The sequence below is a fragment of the Gymnodraco acuticeps genome, unplaced genomic scaffold (assembly GCF_902827175.1).
Source record: "Gymnodraco acuticeps unplaced genomic scaffold, fGymAcu1.1, whole genome shotgun sequence".
NCBI lineage: Eukaryota > Metazoa > Chordata > Actinopteri > Perciformes > Bathydraconidae > Gymnodraco > Gymnodraco acuticeps.
Genome location: NW_022990287.1, coordinates 150,835 through 175,084, shown reverse-complemented (window position 1 = coordinate 175,084; position 24,250 = coordinate 150,835). Strand labels below are relative to the sequence as shown.

General features: G+C 43.1%; 1 protein-coding gene across 1 annotated transcript in view; it reads right to left on the bottom strand.

Annotated features, from left to right (window-relative positions):
• Positions 1-652: 652 nt before the first annotated feature.
• LOC117549758 (pleckstrin homology domain-containing family A member 5-like) overlaps positions 653-24,250 on the bottom strand; it is a gene marked incomplete at its 5' end in the record, with an annotated part of 91,117 nt that continues 67,519 nt past the window's right edge. The window contains 15 exon segments of the mRNA XM_034221826.1: positions 653-2,198; positions 5,118-5,263; positions 6,618-6,757; positions 7,881-7,964; positions 8,084-8,194; positions 8,330-8,521; positions 10,686-10,819; positions 11,109-11,229; positions 11,560-11,757; positions 16,653-16,699; positions 16,824-16,932; positions 17,013-17,114; positions 20,219-20,368; positions 20,462-20,542; positions 20,622-20,684. Coding sequence (XP_034077717.1) covers positions 2,164-2,198; positions 5,118-5,263; positions 6,618-6,757; positions 7,881-7,964; positions 8,084-8,194; positions 8,330-8,521; positions 10,686-10,819; positions 11,109-11,229; positions 11,560-11,757; positions 16,653-16,699; positions 16,824-16,932; positions 17,013-17,114; positions 20,219-20,368; positions 20,462-20,542; positions 20,622-20,684 — 1,713 coding nt within the window.

Here is a 24,250-nt window from a genome sequence, read left to right as displayed (position 1 = left end):
CTTGGTCACTTACAACATTCTCTGCATTATTGAGCTTATTGTATTTATTTATTTTTCTGACATGTATATAGTTGACTTCATCTGCATTGGTCTAGCAACATATCTGCACTATTCTATTCTACTCGGTTTCATTTTGCACTATTTTTGAATTGTTATCTTTGTAATTGTCTTATTGTCTTATGTATGTACTATGTTGCATTGCTGGACGAGCTCGGGACTTCAGATTTGCATTGCCATAACTACACTGTAGCTAAGTGCATATGACAATAAAGCTTTTGAATCTTGAATCAGTGGACCAGCTTTATCCCAATGCTCATAGATGTGTGATTACAGAAACAGGTGATAATATGATCATATTTCATATTTGGCTAACTTACTTTTAAGAAAAGAGAAACACCACCAGTCGGATGATATCAAAGACAAATCAACAAGACCAAGCTCAGAATGTGGGAAGCAGAGGATGGCCGGTGGAGGTCAGACTGCAAACAGTGTTGAAACACATGCTAAGGATGGAGTTTCAATATTCTTGGTTACTTATAATCGGACACACCCCTAGACAGGTCTTACAGCAACATGGATGAAATGAGAGATTTTAGAATCTGAAAGCAAAGGGTCATTTGATAAGCAGACAGCAAAAAAATAACAACAACAATAATATTTAAAGAACATCAACATTTATTTCACATGATATAAAACACATGGGTATGAACTCTTTGCATATTTACCCTAATAATATGAATAATAACCTCTAGTTATACTTTTCGCTCTTATTCTTTTCAGTGTGTACATAAATTATGCTATCTTGTTTATTATATTTTTGTACAGTTTATACATCTCTTTTAAATTCATGTTATGTCCTGGAGCTCCAAAGTCCTACTTATTGCTTCGTACATGTGCTATTCTCCAACTCTTCAACACCTTGAACAGATTGAAACTCAAAAGATCTAATCAGTGTCATGTCCTCAGCATCTGTGTATCTTCTAAGTTCTGTCAACCAAAAAGAGATGAACTCAAATAGACATGAGAAGCAGACGAGAAATGTAAATCATTCACATAACGTGTGAACAGCCTGCTCAACATACATAATCACAACTTCTGCAAAATACTTAGTTCTGTTCAAAAGAGTCAGCAGCATGAAGTGGCACCTTGTTGAAGTAAAAATCTGCTTTATTTTCATATATATACTTTTTATATATTTATATATGTATATCCAATGAAGGACAATCTCTTATGTTGCTGGTGCAAAATAAAAATGGAGTGATAAGGGAGCCTTGGGTTTGAAGAGAACACAGAATGAATGTGGGAGTACCTGGTAAAGTAAAGCTCTGGTGCTGAGCCCATCTGAGGGGACACTTCCCCAGTACACCCCCTCCAGCTACTCACAGCCAATCAGCCGTCAGTAGAATGTTCTAAGACTTATTATATAAAGATAACTTTAATACTTAGTTAGGTATCTAAATGTATGTGTATTGATATGTGTGTGTCTACATTTGGCAGGTGATATCTATGGAGCTTTATCACCCCCAAAACACGTGCTACATACAGACAAGATTGTGAAATGGTTTAATGTTTAAAGCAATAAAAACATGGCCCATTAAAAACACTTGATCCTCTCTGTGTTGATATCAGCTGAGCTAAGCATGGGAGAATAATTGAGCCCCTTTGTGTTGCTTTTATTCACACTGACTGCAAACGTGGCATGAATAAAACATTTGAACAACATGCTGAGTTTATATGGTTGTTGTTGATTTGTCAGTGGTCAATGTTCTTCTCTAAAACAGGATTAGCAGCTTCTGAAACTCCACTTTATAAGAGTGTTTTCTTCTTCGCACAACCATGACTTCAGGACTACACCATTTCACAATCTGAATGTAGAAATATTTTGAAATGTGACCCCATTGATTCACTGTTTTGCTCAGGAACATATCAGGATGGACAAAGCTAACAGGTTCTAAAGAAGCAGCACATCTTTCTCTGTCTGGAAGTAAAGGGGCCGTCTGTGAGGTCCACCAGGCAGGGGGGGGGGGTCCTCCTCTCAGGCTCCGCCCCTGTGGGCATGTGACAGTAGTATCAAAACAGTCCTGTTGTAAACATGAAGCCTTGGAGCATGCTCTGTGCAGGCAGGCTACATCTGGGCTTTGGGGCGTCAGGGTGGGGGGCGGCTCACGTGTCGCTGCTCACCAAGGTGAACGTCTGTGCTGTAGGGAGGAGGAGGAGGAGGAGAGAGGGGGGGGTACACAGTCAGTCAGAGAGTCCAAAGGTACTAGCAGTACGATGCTTTCCTTCGGATGTCTCCACCAATCAGAAGGAGTGTTTGCGTGTCACGTGCGTTGGGTTGTGTTCACTGGTTTCCTTTGTGTTACATTGATGACTGGGACTTAAAGCATTTAGTTGTTCTTCAAAGCTTGTTATCTTTCTGATGAAATGTGCATGTGAAGGTGAAGGTGACTTTGGGTGGTCTCATCCATCTATCCAGTTGAGTAAGATTGTCTTTTTTTAGAAGTTGTCAAGGCAACCAGAATGAACTGTTCATTTCTCAGTTGAAAAGAGTGTAGTGCTGCGACATACAGTTAACACTAGTTTACGTGTACTGTAGATCAGAATGTGTGATCAGGAGCATCGGGCTCAGGGGTGTCATTGTGTGAGGATCCCAGATAATGTACTTGAGGATGGGGGGTGTGCAGTTATTTGGTTGGATTTCCACCCACCTGTTACTGCTATAAAGGGCTTTTTGGAACATATGTTTCTTTATTTGCCGGTAAAGAATGGGAGTTCTGATATTGATAATCTTAGGTATTGATATTTGTTTATGTCCAGCCAGAGGCCTGTACTACGAATCCAGTTCAACAGACCCTGGATATCTCTGAGTTATCTGGCTTAACTAATCCAAAACATACGCGCTCTCGCTAAACTGTACTACAATGCTGGTTATCAACTCGTTCGCTCAAGCCAGCCGTGTCCCATCTAGTTAGGTGCGCGTTCACATGAAAGGGGTGGTATCTGGAGCATTCGACCAATCACAAACATGGAGAAGCGTACTGACAGCGCAGCGTCATACTTCCTGAATGAAAAGTCAACTTTAATATTAGTCATATGAAGAAGTTAAACTTTAAACATCCTTGAGTTAAACACTTTATCCAGGATCAAAGCCACAGAGCTGCACCTGCAAGGTGAATACAGCTGGTAACAGAACAAGTGTTTGAATGCGTACATTAACAGGTTTATGATATCACTGCCCCGTCTAAGACACGATCTGACTTTAATTACATTTGACTCGAGTGTTTCCTCAACTTAATGTGTTGCTTAAAATAATACTTCTGCATAGTCTGTGACACTGTGAGTGTTGCACGGCCAGATACGGCTCAGCTGACTCAGATAAGGAGATATATGATACATTATGAAGTAATATGAATGCTAATGGGACACATCGACGTCTGCACTCACAGTGCCGCTGACTGTAGGCTACGTAATGTTACTTTGATCCGGTTACTTATGTTGTGGCAGATATTTAATTAAGCTTTCTTAACATAGCCTAATAGTATAATAGTTATAATAGTCAGATTGCTCTGAAGATGGGAGGTGATGTTCTATTCATTTTCATGTTCACACAGTCGTGATTTTGCCCGGCCGTCTTTCCTGCAACCGCAGTTTAAACTGTATTTCCTCCGCACACTGAGCTCTGATTGGTCAGCAGGCGTGGTGCTTTCGCTGAGTTGATCTCTTATCCTGGAACCTATCCTGCTTCGGAGCACAGACTAGGTTCCAGGATAAGTCACCATGGAGATATAGGCCGCTAAAAAGTGAACCAGCTTCGTAGTACCGGAAATCCCAGAAGTTATCTTGCTAAACGAAAATCCTGCTTCGTAGTATACCCCCCAGGTTAGCCGCTCAGCATAAGTTACCATGGAGATCTAGCCCGCTAAAAAGAGAACCAGCTTCGTAGGACCGGAAACCCAGAGTTAACCCTGAAGTTAGCTCGCTAAGCGAAAATCCGGCTTCGTAGTACTCAGGTGTCTTTGGTTGTTGATAGCTTTTGCAGACTGCATCCTGTTGTGGTCCCTTACCGTTTCGGTCTAAAGGGTTAAACTGATGTAATGTGCAGACATGAATTGAGATGTCTTTGATTATTAAGCTAGAAACATAATCACTGAATGTCTGTCTTCTCATAATCAATGTTTTCAAAGTTGCAGTGTCATTGTCTCGCCACTGGAGTGCGCTGTCTGTTGAACTTTGGAATTGTTCTAGCTAGTAGAGAGAACATGAGATGTTCAATTCAGATGTATTCACACAGCGATATTTTAAGAAGCAATTCCAATCTGCACACAACAGAAACTCAGGAGCACTCCACTGCTGTCTGATGTAGAGTAAAGTAGATGTGTAGTCATTGTTCAACCCTGAAGTGATTATTTGTGAGAAAAGCCTCAAAGCCATCTCACGTGTCTTGGGTTTGTGTATCTTAATTGTATCTAGATACACAAAGGATCAATTACATTTAGCCATTTTAAAAGTTCAAATATAATTCTATACAATTCTACTGTTTATATTGAAGCAGTGTTACCAGAGTTTGCTGAACACGTTTTTATTGACACAGTGTCTAAAACTGTTGGTCTCAGCATTATTGAAGACTAAACAAAAGCAGGCCATCTTGTGTTTTTGCTAATCTATAGTAGCAGCCAAACTCACTTTCAAAGAATTACATTTATCCCCTGACCCAATTCTATTATCTGTAATACATGTCCATCCATTAGGTATCCAAATCCATAAATGATCTTCAAAAGTCTTATTCTGCATTGTCTAATATATTATTGTTTGTGAAAAGCAATTAAAAAAATCTTTTTAACATATTAATTATTTTAAGATTAGTAAACATCAGCCTAAAATAAGGCCCACATGAGTGATTGGAGATATCCACATGTCCTTAGCTCTAAATATGACGCTCTCAGCGTCGACCCTGCACTGTTTCAGCAGATAGCGTGCTAATGTCAGTCCTTCAAGGCCAAAGTGAGGTAACCAAAAGGGCAATTTAGTTTCAATATTTGACCATGTTGTATTAAGATGTAAATATGGTGTCAGGTGTACAGACACAGATGCGTGTGCGATGGAGAGTCTTCACTCACAAGCCAACATGTTGTTGTTGTTGTTGTTGTGTTTCTTGTGGTCTGCGGTCAGCCTCTCCTTCAGCTCCTCCTCTCTCTGCTGCCTCTCCTCGGCCTCCTCCTCCCTCGGCTCCGGGCTCGGGGTCTCAGGCTCCGGAGTCTGAAAGCTTCCATAAGCAGGAGCACAAGGATTCAAAGTCCACACCCATTTCAAAATGTTGAATAACTTTTTTCAAATAAGTTCCTTGATCTGACCAGAGGCCTGTACTACGAATCCTGTTCAACATATCCTGGATATGTTTGAGTTAGCCGTTTGACCTAATCCAAAACAAACGCGCTCTCGCTAAACGGTCCTACGACGCTGGTTATCAACTCGTTAACTTAAGCCAGCTTTGTCCTATCTAGTTAGGTGCACGTTCACATGAAAGGGCTGGTATTTGGAGCATTCGACCAATCACAAACATGGAGAAGCGTACTGACAGCGCAGCGTCATACTTCCTGAATGAAAAGTCAACTATAATATTAGACAAAAATGAAGAAGTTAAACTTTAAACATCCATGACTTAAACACTTTATCCAGGATCAAAGCCACATAGCTGCACCTGCAAGGTGAATACAGCTGGTAACAGAAAAAGTGTTTGAATGCGTACATTAACAGGTTTATGATATCACTGCCCCGTCTAAGACACGATCTGACTTTAATTACATTTGTCTCGAGTGTTTCGTCAACTTAATGTGTTGCTTAAAATAATACTTCTGCATACAGTATGTGACACTGTGAGTGTTGCACGGCCAGATACGGCTCAACTGACTCAGATAAGGAAATATATGATACATTATGAAGTGATATGCCGCGGACTGTACTTAATGTTACTCTGATCCGGTTACTTATGTTGTGGCAGATATTTAAGTAAGCTTTCTTAACGCTAATGTTATAATAGTCAGATTGCTCTGAAGATGGAGGTGATATTCTATTAATGTTCACGTTCACACAGTCGGTTGATTTTTGCCGGCCGTCTTTCCTGCGACGGCAGCTTTTCTGTATTTCCTTTCTCCTGTAATATGACTTGATCGCTTTAAACTCCGCACACTGAGCTCTGATTGGTCAGCAGGCAGTGCTTTCACTGAGTTGATCTCTTAGCCTGCAACCTAACCTGCTCCGGACCATGGCTATCTGTTCAGCATAAGTTACCATGGAGATCTAGCCCACTAAGAAGAGAACCAGCGTCGTAGGACCGGAAACTCAGAGTTTTCCCTGAAGTTAGCTCGCTAAGCGAAAATCCGGCTTCGTAGTACAGGCCTCTGGTCTACTTTGTGAATTTGACAATTAGTGTTCCATTAAGGGCACATTAAGGCAACAAATGATGGACATGAATGGGTGACATCAGCAATGGAAGAATGCAGTCAGGAGCCAGAGGCAGCTGAAGAGGTGCACCCACACACACACACACACACACACACACACACACACACACACACACACACACACACACGCACACACACACACACACACACACGTACCTGTTTTCAGTAGTGGTGTTTGTTGGCGAGCTGGTCAGATCTTGCTCTCTGCTTTCATCATCCTCAAAAGGATTTACAATCTCAACACGCTGAGGCTCCGCACACAGGTCCACTATCACCACCCTCTGACTCACACACAGCTGAAACACACACACACACACACACACACACACACACACACACACACACACACACACACACACACACACACACACACACACACACACACAGACACACACACACACACACACACACACACACACACACACACACACACACACACACACACACACACACACACACACACACACACCACACACACACACACACACACACACACACAGCATTGTTACCTACTGACATGTATATTTTGTGGTAGCAAGATATCAATTTTTCCATGGCATGTTATTTAAAAAATGTGATCTTGGCAAACACTTAAATATGTAGTTATATTTAATGTTTAAAAACAGTGGTAAATTATGAATATTTTGTTAAAAAATCATCTGAGAACAAAAAGGATAAATAAATACATGAGGAATATATTCCTATTTGAAAAAGAATCAGCAGATCGATGATAAAATTAAAAATATACCAATTAAATATTTCTTTTTTAAATGAACTACTGAGTGAATAAGTTATTAAGTAATACATGATGACGTCTCTGCTGTGGAGTGAAGGTGGAGAGTCTAATCCAGAGAGGCTTAATCCAGGAGATACAGCTTTTACAGCTACCACCCCCCCACACATTTTATCCTCCCAGATTACACAACCACAAGAACTGAGTATCAGCTGTGGGATTACACACAGTGAGCAGAGAGAGTGGCCGTTTCTCAATGTCGAGTAAAGCTGCTCCAGAGCCACTATTTCAAGCATACTACGTCATCGAGTGGCGCCGAATCACTCTTTAAATGCCCAGCATATATGTGCTACCAAGCAAGCCTCCTCGACATTGAGAAATTGTGAGTGTGTGTGTGTCTGTGTGTGAGAATGATTCCCCTCCACCTGCTGGCAGACAGCAACACAGCAGTTTACTGTTAGCTGGAACGATGGGATGGATCTGTCTGCAGACATCCAAAGTTAACACTCCACTTGAAATACTATTGCCATGAGTTTTGCTAACTGGTACTATATGTTTTACTTCCTGGTACTATGTGTTTTATTGAGCCATACTTTTTAATGGATTTGTTGAAAATTGGAAAGATAAAGGCTTATCCATTAACACTGTACCAATGAATATCATTGAAATGTTATAGGCTGCAGTACCTCATCCTGCAGCTCCGCCTCCCTCTGCAGGGGCCCCTCCCCGTCCTGCGGCACCTCCTCACACTCCTCAACTCCCTGCACCTCCTGGAGAAGGAAACAGAACGTGATCATGAGAGACCTGCATGGAGCTTTGCATCATAGCATTGAAATCCACCAATGAAGTGTTGTGTTGGAAACTACTGGAATCAAAATATCCCATGAACCTCTGGTGCAGGGTGTGTCCTGCTCTGCTCCATGGTCTCCACCTTCAGCTGCTGCAGCGCCGCCTCCAGCTGCACAGGGTCCGCACAGGCCCCCTCCATCTGCCCCCGACCCTGCACACACACCGGCACACACACACTTGGATTATTGGATCGACTGAAAATGTTTGGCAGGGAAAAGGTTAGCACAGAAGCTAGTTTCTAAGATCAGTGTAGTTCAGGTCATGGGGACACAGTGTGTGACATCACCTGCTGGATAATAGCAGGGTTGTCTTTGCTGAAGGAGGGCGAGCGGGACGGGGTCTCTCTCTTCTTCTCACGGAGCGACGAGGCCTCCTGGTTCCTCCTCATTCTCTCCAGCTGCTCCTCCACACTCATCCGTGTTCGGCCCCACTCTCGCTCCCCAAAGCTAGTCTGATCCACCGCACTGTGGGGCCGCTCCTGTGCAGGACGGCAGCCAGGATCAGCTTCTGTCTCTCTGGGTGTTAAACTCTGGGTCTATACAATATGCTGGCATATATGTTAATCAATCGGCTATTACCCAAAGGTATCTAAGAAAGTAATGGCTGAATTCCCATGACATACAGTACCGGTCAAAAGTTTGGACACACCTTCTCATTCAATGGTTTTTGTTTATTTTAATTTGTTTCTACTTTGTAGATTAATACTGAAGACATCAAAACTATGAAAGAACATATGGAATTATCTAGTAAACAAAAAAGTGTTAAAAAATCCAGAATATTATTTTTATTTTATATTCTTCAAAGTAGCCCCTTTTGCCTTGATGACAGCTTTGCACACTCTTGGCTTCTCTCAGTCAGCTTCATGAGGTCGTCACCTAGAATGGTTTTCCAACCGTCTTGAGGGACTTCCCAGAGGGGTAGAGCACTTGTTGGCTGCTTTTACTTCACTCAGCGGTCCAACTGATCCCAAACCATCTCAATTGGGGTGAGGTCGGTGATTGTGGAGGCCAGGTCCTCTGCAGCAGAGGTAACTCTTACTCTTCCTTTCACGGGGGGTCCTCATGAGAGCCAGTTTCATCACAGCATTCGATGGTTTTTGCGACTGCACTTGAGGATACATTCAAAGTTCTTGACATTTTCCAGATCGACTGGCCTTCATTTCTTAAAGTCATGATGGACGGTCGTTTCTCTTTACTGAGTTGAGTGGTTCTTGCCATAATATGGATTACAACAGTAGTCAAATAGGGCTTTCCACTGTGCACTAACTCTGTACAACATAACTGTTGGTCTCAAGCACATTAAGAAGGCAAGTCATTCCACACATTGACTCTTGACAAGGCGCACGTGTTAATGGAAAACCATTCCAGGTGACGACCTCATGAAGCTGACTGAGAGAAGCCAAGAGTGTGCAAAGCTGTCATCAAGGCAAAAGGGGCTACTTTGAAGAATATAAAATAAAAATAATATTCTGGATTTTTTAACACTTTTTTGTTTACTAGATAATTCCATATGTGTTCTTTCATAGTTTTGATGTCTTCAGTATTAATCTACAAAGTAGAAACAAATTAAAATAAACAAAAACCATTGAATGAGAAGGTGTGTCCAAACTTTTGACCGGTACTGTATGTGCAGATATTAAAATCTGAGTGAGTGTTTATGATGTAGAACTGGTCTCAGCGGTGTGGCTGCACTAGATCGGTACAGTGGACTTTTACACCTTTAGTGTCATGGAGTGAGTCAGACATTACTGTGAACGAATGTTCACGAACAAATAAGAGCGTGTAAAGAAAGAATGACTCAAATAGAAGTCCCACGTGTGGTCGGCACAAACCGGGAGTTAAAATGTGGAGGTGTTGAAGTGGAACCACACATACAGTAGGATTCCACAGCACTAAGATAAGATAAGACCATATATACTTTACTGATCCCAACTTTGGAAACATTTTTGTTACAGCAGCATGTAAACAAGGCATTGCACACAATGTGAATATGAAAATGAGTACAAAACTGACATAAGTGCATCATAACCATCAGAGGTTCAGTTTACAACAGAAACTCTGCATTAAGTCATTTATTTATTTGATCTACTTTGCTGTTTTATTGATATTAGTATAAGGCTAATTTGAACAAAACTCAAACTCCTGCTCATGTGCTTTTAGACTCTTCTTACACTTTCATATTCTTATAATTTGCTCTTCCCTGCTTGAGTTACTTAAATGTCTAATGCAGCACCAAAAGATTAACTGGAGCAGAAATCACGACAACTTTAATTAAAGAGAAACATTAAAAGATATTACCTCTAAATCAAACAACAACATTATTCAGAGATTAGCTCTGAGATGTGAAGAAAAGCTTTGACCCTGCAGACGAACTCTGTATTCAGGCAGCATTTACAAACATGTGCCCACATGGTTCCTATGGCAAGTCATCTGAATGACACTATTAAGAGACGTGTCATTGTAATCGTAGATGTGTGTCACCTTCTCCATGTAGCATATTAAGAATCTGACTCAAAAGAATGTCAACCTCAGAGACATTTTACAAGACAGCCCCCCTGCGGCTGATTCTGCCACATTTGCTCAACTGGAATCATTTGATCTAACTGTGTTTCTGTGTCTGTCGACGCTGAGGGAAAGACTTACTGATCTGGGTTCAGGCTTCTTGGTCTTCCTCAGGGTGACATAAGAGGCAATGGTGGAGGACTCGGGGGGACTCATGGGAGATTTGGTTCTAGGAGGAATGATGCCCACCGGGCAGGAGGGCGCTGTAGGAGAGACTACACATCAGCAAACAAACACAGCAGTCAGGATGATTGCTCATGTTGTGGCATTTATGTGCTCCATTTCACAAAAGATACAAAACATGAACAAAAAATCCACAAAAACAGGAGGCATTCAGGGACTGACTGCAGGTTACCAGGTTGTTTTTGTGATAAATGAATCAGTATGATTGCTGATAGTAGTGAAAGTACAGAAGCATAGATCAAATGTTTTACCACAGTCTCCAACCAGTATAATATGAAGACAATCCAATAAATATAGACATGTATGCGTAAGCTTCAGTACCTTTGGAAGCTGTGTCCGAGCTCTCTGCCTTGTCCTTGTCCTCCCCGTTGGCCTCATCCAACTCCTCCTTCACCGTGGTGAGTTCAGGCTCGCTTTTATACAGCCGGTAGTCTGGATTTTGCTGTGAGGGAGAGTGTTCAAGGTCAGATTAAACACCATGTGGAAACAGGTGACACACATCAACATACACACAGACCTTTTGCAAACCTATGAAGACAGCAGGGGGGGGTAACCCAGGTCGGGGGTCTGAATATGATAGTGAAGGGGGGGATGACTGGATGGAGCATGGACTGCTGGGTAAAAACGAGGAAATGAGTGACATGTATCCAAAATGGCGCTTGGTGAAAATGTAGTGAGCCTACAGAAAGCTGCGTGCTGATGATGGTCGACACAGTCTGTGGACGGTGGGGGCACACAGGGGGGGGGCATGAAGTATTTCAGCGGTTCTTACGCTGTGTACTCCGTTCCTGGAGCCAGCCTTGCGGTCCTCGGGGCGGTGCGTTTGGGGTTGCAGGCGACCGCCTGGGTGTGAGTGGTAGGGGGGCATGTTGGGGGGGCGCTCTGCTGAGTCGTAGTACTGGGGCAGGGGTGGGCGGGGGGGCACGCTGTCCGCCTCTTTGAGAGGACTGAATGGCAGCAGCGTATCTGCCTGCAGACACACAGCCGCTCACTGAGCACAGAACCATACCACTGCACACACAGGGGCCCAAACACAGGGTCCCAGACACACAGGGACCCAAACACAGGGACCCAGACACACAGGGACCCAAACACAGAGACCCAGACACACAGGGACCCAGACACACAGGGACCCAAACACACAGGGATCCAAACACACAGGGACCCAGACACACAGGGACCCAAACACAGGGACCCAAACACACAGGGACCCAAACACACAGGGACCCAGAAATACAGGGACCCAGACACACAGGGACCCAAACACACAGGGACCCAGACACACAGGGACCCAGACATACAGGGACCCAAACACAGAGACCCAGACACACAGGGACCCAAACACAGAGACCTAGACACACAGGGACCCAGACACACAGGGACCCAAACACACAGGGACCCAAACACACAGGGACCCAGACACACAGGGACCCAAACACACAGGGACCCAGACACACAAGGACCCAGACATACAGGGACCCAGACACACAGCGACCAAAACACACAGGGACACAGACACACAGGGACCCAGACACACAGTGACCCAAACACAGGGACCCCACACACACAGGGACCCAAACACAGGGACCCAGACACACAGGGACCCAGACACAGGGACCCAAACACAGGGACCCAAACACAGGGACCCAAACACACAGGGACCCAGACACACAGGGACCCAGACACAGGGACCCAGACACACAGGGACCCAGACACACAGGGACCCAGACACAGGGACCCAGACACACAGGGACCCAAACACAGGACCCAAACACACAGGGACCCAAACACAGGGACCCAGACACACAGGGACCCAGACACACAGGGACCCAGACACACAGGGACCCAGACACACAGGGACCCAAACACAGGGACCCAGACACACAGGGACCCAGACACACAGGGACCCAAACACACAGCTGAAGGATGCTAAAGCGCTGTGGAGTTGGGATCATTCTCTGTGTCTGTAATGTCTGCCTACATCAAACCCTAACAACAGATTAGTCAGAGAGCAGTCAAACTAACGCAAGACTTATCTCTGTTTTCGGCCTGAACACACCTTCAGACTTCAGCACAGAACAGTGTAAAACAATCTCATAACATTTTTTTCTGTCAAACAAGAAACTCTGAAGTCTAAAGAGTGTTGGAGAAATGTGTTGCATTACCAACTAACTGTGGTATCATTTGAAGAAAAGGTCACTGATACCTCATTCACACCAACGCAACTCCGGTTCAAGCTCCGTGCTAGAGCTTTTCAGGTTCAGAACCGGTTCTTCGGTTTAGCTCCGGCTCTTTTCACACCGCCCAGAGTCCGACTGGTGCTGCGTCATTGCGTCATCGTTTGCGTCATGACGTAACCGTTTGCGTGCCTGCTTCATAAAGCCAAACCGTGCGGAAACCCCTCACAGCTGACACCGACCGACAACAACAACAACAATGGCCGATTGTGAAGGTCCTCGCTGCGGAACGCGGAATGGGGCGGGGTCGGATAAAAGGCGGGGTTGGATGTCCGACCCCGCCCAGAGAAGAGTTACGACATCTCCGTTCACTCCAATGGACCAGTTTTTTACAGCAATGGCGGATCGTGGAGCCTCTCAATAGTTCCCCGGAAGTTAGCTTGCAGATAATTTCCGGGAAACTATTGAGAGGATCTGCGGCTAGCAGCACAGTAGAGTTGTAGCATAATAGACCGTTCGTGATGGACTTTTAAAGGTAAGAAGACGTTTAAAGATTTATATTGCGGATATTATCAGAACATCTGAATCAAATTAACTACACGTGTATTAAAGGATGTTAGTGGATTATCCCTTCAATCAGTATATTTAACGTTTACAGATAACAGATTAGGCTAGGATGCCGGATAAAGTTAGCAACACACGTTAACCACGAACAGCCTATTAATCCGTTCTCCTCATGTTATTTCCTCCAACGTTGTGGAATTAGAGAAAAGGGGCTTCTTAACGTGCTTTTATCCGGGGTGGAGGGAATTACATATTAGTAATATAACATTGGGGCGTGTGATTGTAGTGGGTGGAGGTGGTGAAATGAGGATATCCATTTTGGAGTTCAAGCTAGTATAATATAGTTAACGTTACACAATAATAAGGAAGAGAGCTATTTTTGTGATACATCGCTATTGATATGGATTTAGAGTGGATATTTGAGACTTCCAAACAGTAAACAAAAACATAATTTATGGGTGAGTGTTTTTAGCAGTCATATTATGTCTTTGTGATTCTGTTGATTATTACCTGTCTGTATTATGTTGCAGCTCAGCTGATGTTGGATTGATGGCAAAGGGAGAGGGACTTAAGTGAGTGAATACACAAGGTAAGTTTCAAATAGGTCAGCAATTTCCCATCCTCTAGGTTGCTAGATGTATCTAACCCTTTCTCCTGTCTCCCTCTTTCAGCACAAGAACCCCAGGGGGATTCAATGGAGCCTGAAGACCTGCAATGAGACCCTCACCCTGAGCCTGAGTCTCAACTCCCAGAGCTTTGCAAGCCTCTCCCTGTTCCTTATTTTGATTAAACAGACGTTAAGCTTCCCAATGGTGTGGTCTTCGTTTTGTGAAAAATATGATTACCTCACATATGTTGTTGCTGTTGTTGTCTTTTGTGATAGTTAAATTGCTCCTGCTGACTTGAGCCAGACATTCTTTCCTCCTCTCTGAGTCAGTGGGGAAACCTTACATTCATACTCCTTTCTCTGAGCTTTCTCTGATTACTAATAATAGTAAGAGTATTAATAATTGTAAATGGCCATTGATCACACCACCAGTTTGTTTTACTGTAAACTTGGAGGAAGTTAGTAATTATGATGCACACTAATTGAGTTTGATTCCTGGATTCCTACACTGTGTGTGTGTGTGTATATGTGTATATAATCTCACCTTCTTCATGAAATAGGGCATACCAAGACAACGGGCCTCCAACAACTGTGGGGTGTTTGTGCTCATGGTATGGCTCATCTGATGAATTTATCAATCTTTACAGTTGTGACGTCCACCACCAAATAAAGCAGGTTAAAATAATTAAATTGCATACATGTTCTTTTAGTAAACACTGCAAACGGGCCCCACAGACCCAAACAGCACACAAAGGTTAAAGGTAGCATATAATAATGTTAAAATGTGCTAAATATATACACTGCAAAAAAACAAAAAAGAGGAGTAAAAGTAGCTATTTTTTTAGTTTTAGTTTTTGAAAGTAGCTCTCATCCTAAAAAAGGTTGGAGACCCCTGTTATAGAACGATACATTTGACAATTTTAAGCTTGAAAAATTAAGCTTAAGAGGAACAGGTGGGGCTTGAAAAGGCCCACCTGTTCAAAGTGGGGAATGACAGAAAAAGTTTGAGAACCACTGCTGTAGGAGAAGCACCCCTTTATAAGTAGTGCTATGGCGGCATCTCAGTGGTGCTCTGCAAAGAATATGGGAGATAAAGTCATCCTGCCACAAATTCTTTCCATGGCCCCACTGGACAGAGAAGCAGCTCTCCATAACCTTGGTGAAGCCAGCAACCTGCGGGACGAAGACAGCTGGGAAGACAGGATGGACCCATTTATGTTCAGGTTCAAATTTGAGTCGGACTATTTAATGTTTTTGAGCAGTGCATTGACAAAGAAAACCTTAAGGTTCATGCCTGTTTTGAAGAGCGCGGTTGAATGTTTGCATCAGCAAAGCCTTTCACTGTTGTATAGATTTTTTTTTTGTATACTTGGTTTGGTTTTTATATTTACTGTATTTGCTTTTTCGGTTCTGTTATCTTAATGATTGTTCTGTTATATGATAAATGTTGTAAATAATAAATGCTTTTTCTATCATTCTATGAAATGCAGTGCAATGTATCATTTGAAATATATGGACTAGATATGAGTATGCACAGAACTAACTAAATTAATAATCAATTAAAAACAAATATTAAATAATATACTTAAATACACTAATATAGAAAATATGACTTTTTATACCAAATATTTAAATACATTCATGCATTTAATTAGTATGAAGTTTTTATATTTAGTTTTTAAATTATATTTAGTCGAGTGCAGATTTGTATTTGTACTTATTGTAGTTGTCCAGCAGATGATGCTGTTTGTGTCATTAGGATATCCATACACCCCGCCCATCGGACGTCCAGCCCTGCCCACATCCGACCCCGCCCCATTCCGCGTTCCGCAGCCAGGGCCTATAGGCTTCCTCTGTACCTCTTCAGAAGACCAGATTCCCAGCAGGTAGCTGGTCTCTTCAGTGGACCACTGCTGCTTGTTAAGTTTCTCCATCGTTGTGTACAAACTGGATAAAACGCGGGCTTTTTGTTGTTGTTCAGGAGTTGATCTGTCTCTGCCCCCGCCTCGACGTAAGCGTGACGTATGCGGAGCTTTTGCTCTAGCCGGACCATTTTTTGGTGGTTGAAACGAACCGGATTCCGGAGCTAAGAGGCTGCTCCACTGCGGTGTGAACAGGAAAACCCGGTGCTTTTCAAGCTCCAGCTCCGAACCGGCCCTGAAACACCGTTGGTGTGAATGAGGTATGTGACATTATCTACAGCAAGCAGGAAGTGATTTACGTAACGGACTGAATCAGAAGGAAACCAGTGGCTGCCTGGTAAGAAGGAAATGAATCCAAACACAGTGTACATGTACTGTGCAATGACAATAAAGTCATATTATTAACTGGCTTAAAAACACATCAAAATACACATTTTGGTTATTTGGAGAATCACAGAAACATGTGGATGACAGCTTCCCAAACACATGTGAAGCTGTTGGGATCCAGATGGGACTGTGTGTGGTGTGGCTGTCAGTGGGTGTGTGTTAGTGTGTGTGGTGTGGCTGTTAGTGTGTGTGGTGTGGACTGCTGTACCTCGTTCTTCTGGAGACTGGAGAGCGGTCTGGAAGCAGGCACACCTGCTGAATATGGAAACAAGGAGAGAGAAGGAATGGGACTTTTCCAGAATAAAAGACACCTGAGAAGGAGTTAGTTCTCATAATGTTAATCACATGAGATAAATGGGAAACGAATGTGAAGCCTCACTGTTGTCTGTGCTCCGCTGGGGTTTGTTTTTGGCCAGAGCCTCCATCACGTCCTGTATCCTCCACAGCTCCTTCTGGATCTGGATGTGTCTCTGGCTCGGGGGCTCTGTCTGAGAACCCACACATATGCCGTTACAAGCTTGATCACCTCAGAAGGAGTGTGAAGTGTGTGGATGTGTGTCTGTGCTACCTGTGGGCTGCCCAGGGCCTCCAGCTGCTCCAGCAGGGTGGACTTAGCCAGAGTGACGTCGGCCCCCAACCTGTCGTACTCCCCCCAGGAACGCTCCAACTCCTGAACAGGACAGCAGCCAGGAGAGGGGTCAGTGGACTGTGTGTTTGTGTGTGTGTGTGAGAGTGAGAGAGTGTGTGGGTCTGGTGTGTGTGTGTATGTGTGTCCGGTGTGTCTGTGTGTGTGTGTATCAGGCTTGGAATTTCATCATTTTAGGGGCAAGGCCATTTGGCCTTTGGTGTCACACATTTTTTTAGGGCACAAAGGACACATGCCAGGGCACAAAGGCCATTGAGGGAAAAATTAGGATTTGGAGCTTTCAAATAAATAACTACACTTTCTGATAAGAAAATCACATGGAAAACAAATCACTTTTTTAATATCAATAATCCATCCATCCATCTTCTCCCGCTTATCCGTGGTCAGGTCGCGGAGGTAGCAGTTCCAGCAGGGAGCCCCAAACGTTCCTTTCCCTGGCGACATCAACCAGCTCTGACTGGGGGATCCCAAGGTGCTCCCAGGCCAGCGAAGAGATATCATCCCTCTACCTGGTCCTAAAGGTGCAGCTAGTTTGAATGACTTTGTATACTGCAGGGTAGCTTGTGAATTTACTCCAGGTGGAACTACAGTCTGATTTAACACTTGATTATATTTCACATCATTCATCCAAATTTGCAAAGTAACTAAAGGTACAAAATAAATATAGTGAAGTAAAAGAACACCATTTACCTATCAAGAGTGAACTTAACATTTAAAGTTTAATAATCTGTTTGGCATTAAGCAGAAACACGTACTTTACAAGATGGCTGCATTAGCCAAATGCTGTGTTGCTAGCGTTCGTCCAATCAGATGCTGGGTTTTTGCTAAAGATGATGCTGCGTCACTGATGCGTACACATTGATGCGGCCACATGAGTCTTTGGCCGCATCAATCTTAAACCCATGGTGTTTTAGCATACAAGTAGTTCGACAGCATCAGGATTCAGGGAGTTAACAACGGGAGAAATGGCAATATTCCTGTGGCTCGTTTCACCGTCTGTGAAGACAGTACGTTCATTATTGGTCGATGAGCCTCTCACTTTAGGAGAGGTTTTATGTTCGGCAGCTCGTGTGAATGAAAGAATTTGTCTCACCTAAAAAATGAAACTTAATTTTGCATAACATTTTCTGTAGATTTCTTGGTGCTATTCATTGTTAAATACGGCGTGGTTTGTAATCACTTTGGAAAATTGTATTCGGCTCACGTTCGGCGCATCCCTGTGAAGGGGGAGGGGAGTTAAGGTTTCCAGTGCTTTAAGTTATATCTGCTCTAGTTTAATGTGTTGGCTGAGTGAAAATGTTTCACATTCAAATGTAGATCAAGAACAAAGATCAGACGGACGTATAGAGTCAGAGAAGTTGACACAAATTGTGAGATACTCAAGTATCTCACAATTTGAGATACTTGTAGGCTGGCCTACCCCCTGTATTAAACTATTTGAACACTAAACTCTATGCGGGAATATTCATAGGCTCATTTCTGTTTCTTTTGAGCTCTTAATTGTATTATCTTTGTCAAAAAGAAATGTGTGTGTGTGTTATATATATACCTATATATATCGTTTTGTAATGTTTTGTTTACTATGTGGAGTATATGAGTGTAGGGCAGGAGGATCATGGATGTATAATAAGAACTGGATACAGCGTCGGAGGTGGGGTCTCGTTCTTTCGTATGAGAGCTGCTCATTGGCGCATGAGGACAAAATGGCCTGAGATTTTCGAGAGCCAAACTTCACAGATTACCCGTCATGCCTGGCTGTCGGAGCAGAAGTACCCGTATGTGCGCTCATAGAGCATGCGCAGTTGAGTTGCCCCTTAAGCCCCGCCCCCGATCTCGGCTCACTAGAATGAATTGAGAGAGACAATAAATCTGGATTCGGCTTTTAGTGCATTTTACAACTTTAAGGACCTAATGATTCGAATAAGGGCTATAACATTGTTAATACTGGGTAGTTTAAAAAAAAAAAATCCGCTGATTTAGAGACGTCTCTTTCCCCATGTTAGTCAATGGGAAAAAGTATTTCTGGGCCGGGTGACGTCACAGACTGATACGGAAATTGTAGTACCGTCGTTTGGACACAACGAATATTTTCCTCAGAGTCCAGCGCACTTCCTGGGGGCTTGAGGAGGATTTGTTGTAAAAACATTATCTCAGGTTAAAGGGTTAGTAAGCAACCATTTGTCTGCACTATGGTACTACTATAGCAGCCATAGTGCTAGAAGTGATGCTGGTCATGCATGTTTAAAATCCCAAAATAAAACGAATTAATCATCATACTAAAGTGGCCGCTCAAACAGACGTCTTAGCTTGGCTGAAGAACGTTAACCATATCCTCATGTATGCACCAAGACAATTATTTATGCTGCAGGAAAAGAACAGCTGAAATGCCCTGTTGAGAAGCTCAAGAGGGAGTTTCTCAAGACATCATGCAGTAAAACACCCAAATAATATACAAATAAATGTTTATTGAATTAAAAAAATGTTGTAGAGAGTAAGCAATATTTTGTCTCAAGAACTACTAATGGTTGCCACTAAGAAAGAACAATGTTGAACGAAAAGGGGTTTATTGATTTGAGCTGGTGTTGATCAATGTTACTGCCTTTGTACTGTCTATTTATCTTCCATGTTAAGAGGAGGCTAATCACCTAAGTAATGACTAATCTTACCAGCAATGTGAATTTGTTGGTGTAGAAAATATCCAAGTAAAATCTACATTTTCCTGATGCTGTCCTGCAATTTATTTAAAAAGTCCCTTCAACTCAATACTGTCTCCAGATAGTTACTGTGATCCCAGCTAAGATATACAAAATAGAAACGTGTGTGTGTGTGTGTGTGTGTGTGTGTGTGTGTGTATGCATTGAACCTCGTAAGTATTGAATGCTAGAAACTGGGCCCCACTGAGTGAGTAAAAAACTAGCATGAAGACAAAAGTTTTGAATTATGTTTATTTGAAGTGATTTTTGTGATTCAAATTTTCTTTTTTTTAACTTGCCTGATTTTTTTTACAGAGGTGTAGTGTAGTTAGAAAGGGTGGACCCCACAATTGGGGGAAAAAGTTTGGGCCCCACATTTGGGAAACACAGGACTGTGTGTGTGTCCGATGTGTGTGTGTCTGGTGTGTATCTCACCGTGGTCACTCTGCTCAGCTCTCTGCAGGTGCTCAGCAGGCCGCTCTGCAGCGTGTCTCTCTGCTGCAGCAGGCTCTGTGCGGCGCCGTTGTTTCCGCTATGTTCACTCAACTCCTGACTGGCAGACAGCAGGGCCGTCTCAAGAGTGTGCTGTACACATACACACATACACACACAAATACTTACTGCACATGCAGACCTACACAACATCAGAAAAAGGAGTGGACAGAGGGAGAGCTGTACCTTCTCTCTGTGCAGCTGCTGCAGCTTATCCTCCTGCAGCCTCACAGCCTTGTCCTGCTCACACAGTCTGCTCAGCTTGGTCTGACACACAAATACACACACATGCTCAACCTTGTTCAAAACACATCACCTGTATCACTGAAGAATGGGCTTGTCTTACGTCTATGTCAGGCTCCTCTGTGCGCTGGATGAAGGAGCCTTCTTTATGGTCGTCTGGACTGACCTGAAACACGGAGCCTCCATCAGATACTGACAGCAGGGGGCATCAGATCACTGCAGCCTCCAACATGTCTTTATAAAGTGCTACTTCAAACATCATTTCTTATCCTAATTATTCCTAATGCACAGAGGATGCAAATGCTGCTTCTTTTAGAGATAAATCATTCATATGCCTCTGCTGTTCATTCCAGCTGCAGGGGATGAAGGGATGAGTGCTTAATGCATACCTACTAATCCTGTTTCATTTAGCTTGAAGCTGTTTACCCAGGTGTTACCAGGGATAATGTGGCTGAATATAATAATGTGGAGAAAAGGAAAGGGAGGACAGATGCACCCTAATAACCATACAAATAAGCCCAAAATTATTATATATATGTGTTATTTAATTCTCCACTGTGTGCCAAATCACAGTTCTGTCTCTGCTTTGGTCGTTTCAGTCTCATTTTATAAATGTTTTCTGTAAACAGTATAATGATATAAATTGCCAAGAACATTAAGCTTCCAGAGCAGGTTCTCGGACACGGACATTAAGAAAGGAGCTACTGATCAACAGTCTGTAATTTCAATGCACTGCTTCTTAAAATGTGTGTTTTTAGAGTAACAGTGTCATGTAGCAGAAGAGCATCTTTCCATGTGATCCACACCGGGGCAATGCAGTAATTCTGCCATGTCCTCCTCCAGTAAGGACACAGGGAGATGGATGAGGACACAGGGAGATGGATGAGGACACAGGGAGATGGATGAGGGCAGGCAGGGTCAGAGTGTTACCGGTCTGGAGCAAAGTGATAACATTTCCTGACAAATCCTCCAGTACATTTTACAGAGCAAATTATTCTGTTCTGTTCCAGGAAATACAGCTGAGAGACCCTGGTGCACCCCCACATAGAGAGTCTGGAGGCTGTTTGAAGATGGGACCTCCAGAAAGCATCGTCTGAGGAGTGGTGTACACACTGGACGTCATAATAAATGCCTTACTATAACAGGAGTTCAAACAATGTGTGTTTCACTTCACTGGGTACATTTTAAACTATTGTTTATTGTAATCAAGAGTTGCAAACTGATTGTAGATTAGTTTGGACTAGATGACCCTGGTTCACTCACAGTGGGAGTTTCACCCTGACAAAGAGTGAAACTGGAGCAATCTGGCGTAAAGCGCTGACTAACAACCAACTAACAAACACTGAATAACCTTTGAAAGGTTTACTAATAGATTTCTGGAAATACACTCATTTCATTTATTTCCATGAGGTGGGAAGGTTGTGTGTTCAGTATTAAGCTGAGACTACTGGTGATCACAGAGAGAGCACATTCTGAGGGCTTCAGCCTGCAGTCCATCTCTGAGGGCCCACAGGCTCCAGAGAGAGAGAGTGAGGTGTGTGACTGACTGGAGGAATTCCTTTGGATTCTCCCTATCTTATGGCTCCTGAGAGCAGGCAGGCAGGCAGCAGGGCATTATGGGACGCCTGGGTGTCAGTCACCAGATGGAGAGACTCAGCTGTGATGAAGCCATTTTCATCTTAAAAATCTAAAATAATTGACACTAGATAACTACTCACATCTCACATTGTAATGATTGGCAAATGATGATTTGTTTGTACTAGGGCTGTCAAACGATTACAAATTGTAATCAGATTAATCACAGTTTAAAAATTAATTAATCATGATTAATCACCATTCGAACTATTTTCCAAAATATGCCATTTATTTATGTATATTGTTGTGGGAATGGAAAGATAAATGAAAGAAGGCGGATATATCCATTTAACATGCAGTATCTATGTTTATTATAACATTTTCTGCGTGTCAAAATGAAAGACAACCCACACACCTATCAATCATCAAACCGTGGGGTCTTAATTCATTACGTGTTGATTTCTACCAACGGGGGAGTACTTCAGGAAAGTCGACAGAGGGGGGGGGGCGGCGGCTAGTGGAGTACTTCGTGACCACAGAGTGGGAACGTTGTGATCAGCTGTTGTAGCGCAGTTCTCCAGTGAAGGGGGGGGGGGAGTCTCCCTCCGCAGCCGGTTGGCGTAGTTTTGGCACAATTCCGTTGTACAGACCGACGTTAACAGCAGCCCTGTCTGTGCACACGGAGACCGACTCTCTCGTCCGGTGATCTAACCGCCTTCTGGAAAAGCTTCACAAGTACGTCGGTACGCAAATGCGCTTTGTGACACAAGTGACGGTACGCATTTCAGATTACACACATAACCTGCGTACCAGTTATGTGCACCCCTGCACTACAGCAAAAGTATTCTCCGTCGGGACTTTCTGCAACAACACCACGCCGTTATCAAAGATGTTCTATTGAGAAGACGATCACTACGTGACAAAAGTTTTCAAAACCGTGGCTACTGAAATCAATCAGTCTGTGCAATTTACTCCGCGCGAGTTGGCAGACTTTATTTTGTTTACTTTTTCAAGGTGGGGCTAAGCCATTTCTTGGTATGGTTGTAGCCTACCCCAGCCATACCCTGGCGCTGCCACTGGTGGCACGTATGGGGCGGGCCATTCTGCACATGCGTTAAATGCGTTAAATATTTTAACGCAATTAATTCAAAAAATTAATTACCGCCGTTAACGCGATAATTTTGACAGCACTAGTTTGTACACATTGATGCAAAATGGCTGCTGGATAGATTATCAAAGAGGCTGTGTTAGCTACCTTCTATTTGTAGTATGAAATAGGTTTTTATTATTTCCAGTTTAAAATTGTTATCAATAATTTTAAAAGAACAAATATATCATTTACATTTGTCTCTGATCTTTGAAATCAAATTAACTGATTGGTTGGGTTTACTGTCGTGTGGAATTTCGAAAGTAAAGAGTGCCGTGTCCACATTCAGAATATCAGCATTTTCACAGTAGATGCATTATTGATATAGGCAGTGATAAGTTGATCAATTGGAATGTCTGAATTCTACTGAACTCGTAAGGCATACAATAAGTGAATCCAAGGTTGTCCTTTTTTTTGGGTGGACCTTAACTTTGGGCCAAAGGGGGTATAGTGCAGTTATAGCTTGAGAGGCATAAATGATTGGCTAGAAAGATCCTGCTCAGCGCTCAGAGAGGAAAGCATGATGGTGATGACACGCTCACAGCAGATTCTGCAGATCTATCATCGTGCTCTTTCAAAGGTTGATTTGTAGACTGAGTAGAGCTGACAATCTGTTTGGAGCTCTATACAATCTTTGTTGTCTTTTAACTTTAATAGTGTCCCTAACGCAGTGTCCACACGGCGGCGTGCGTTGAAGCTTGCCGGTGAGCTTGTCTGAAACTCGACCAACAACCAATCACATGAGTCTCCCGCCCCGGACACACAAGCACGCAGTTTGATTGGCTAGAGCTTGTACTGGCATATGATTTGATTGGCTGACGCTTCCGTCGAAGCTTCAAAAGTAGAACATTGCTCAACTTTTAAATTGAGCAAGAGAAGCGTTGAAGCTTCAACGCACCCCGCCGTGTGGACGCTGCGTAAGAGTCAGTACAATCGTTGGTCAGGAAGTTGTCCTAGCACATACCTCACAATCAATGTCATTTGTTATATTTCCATTTTGTGGACAACCA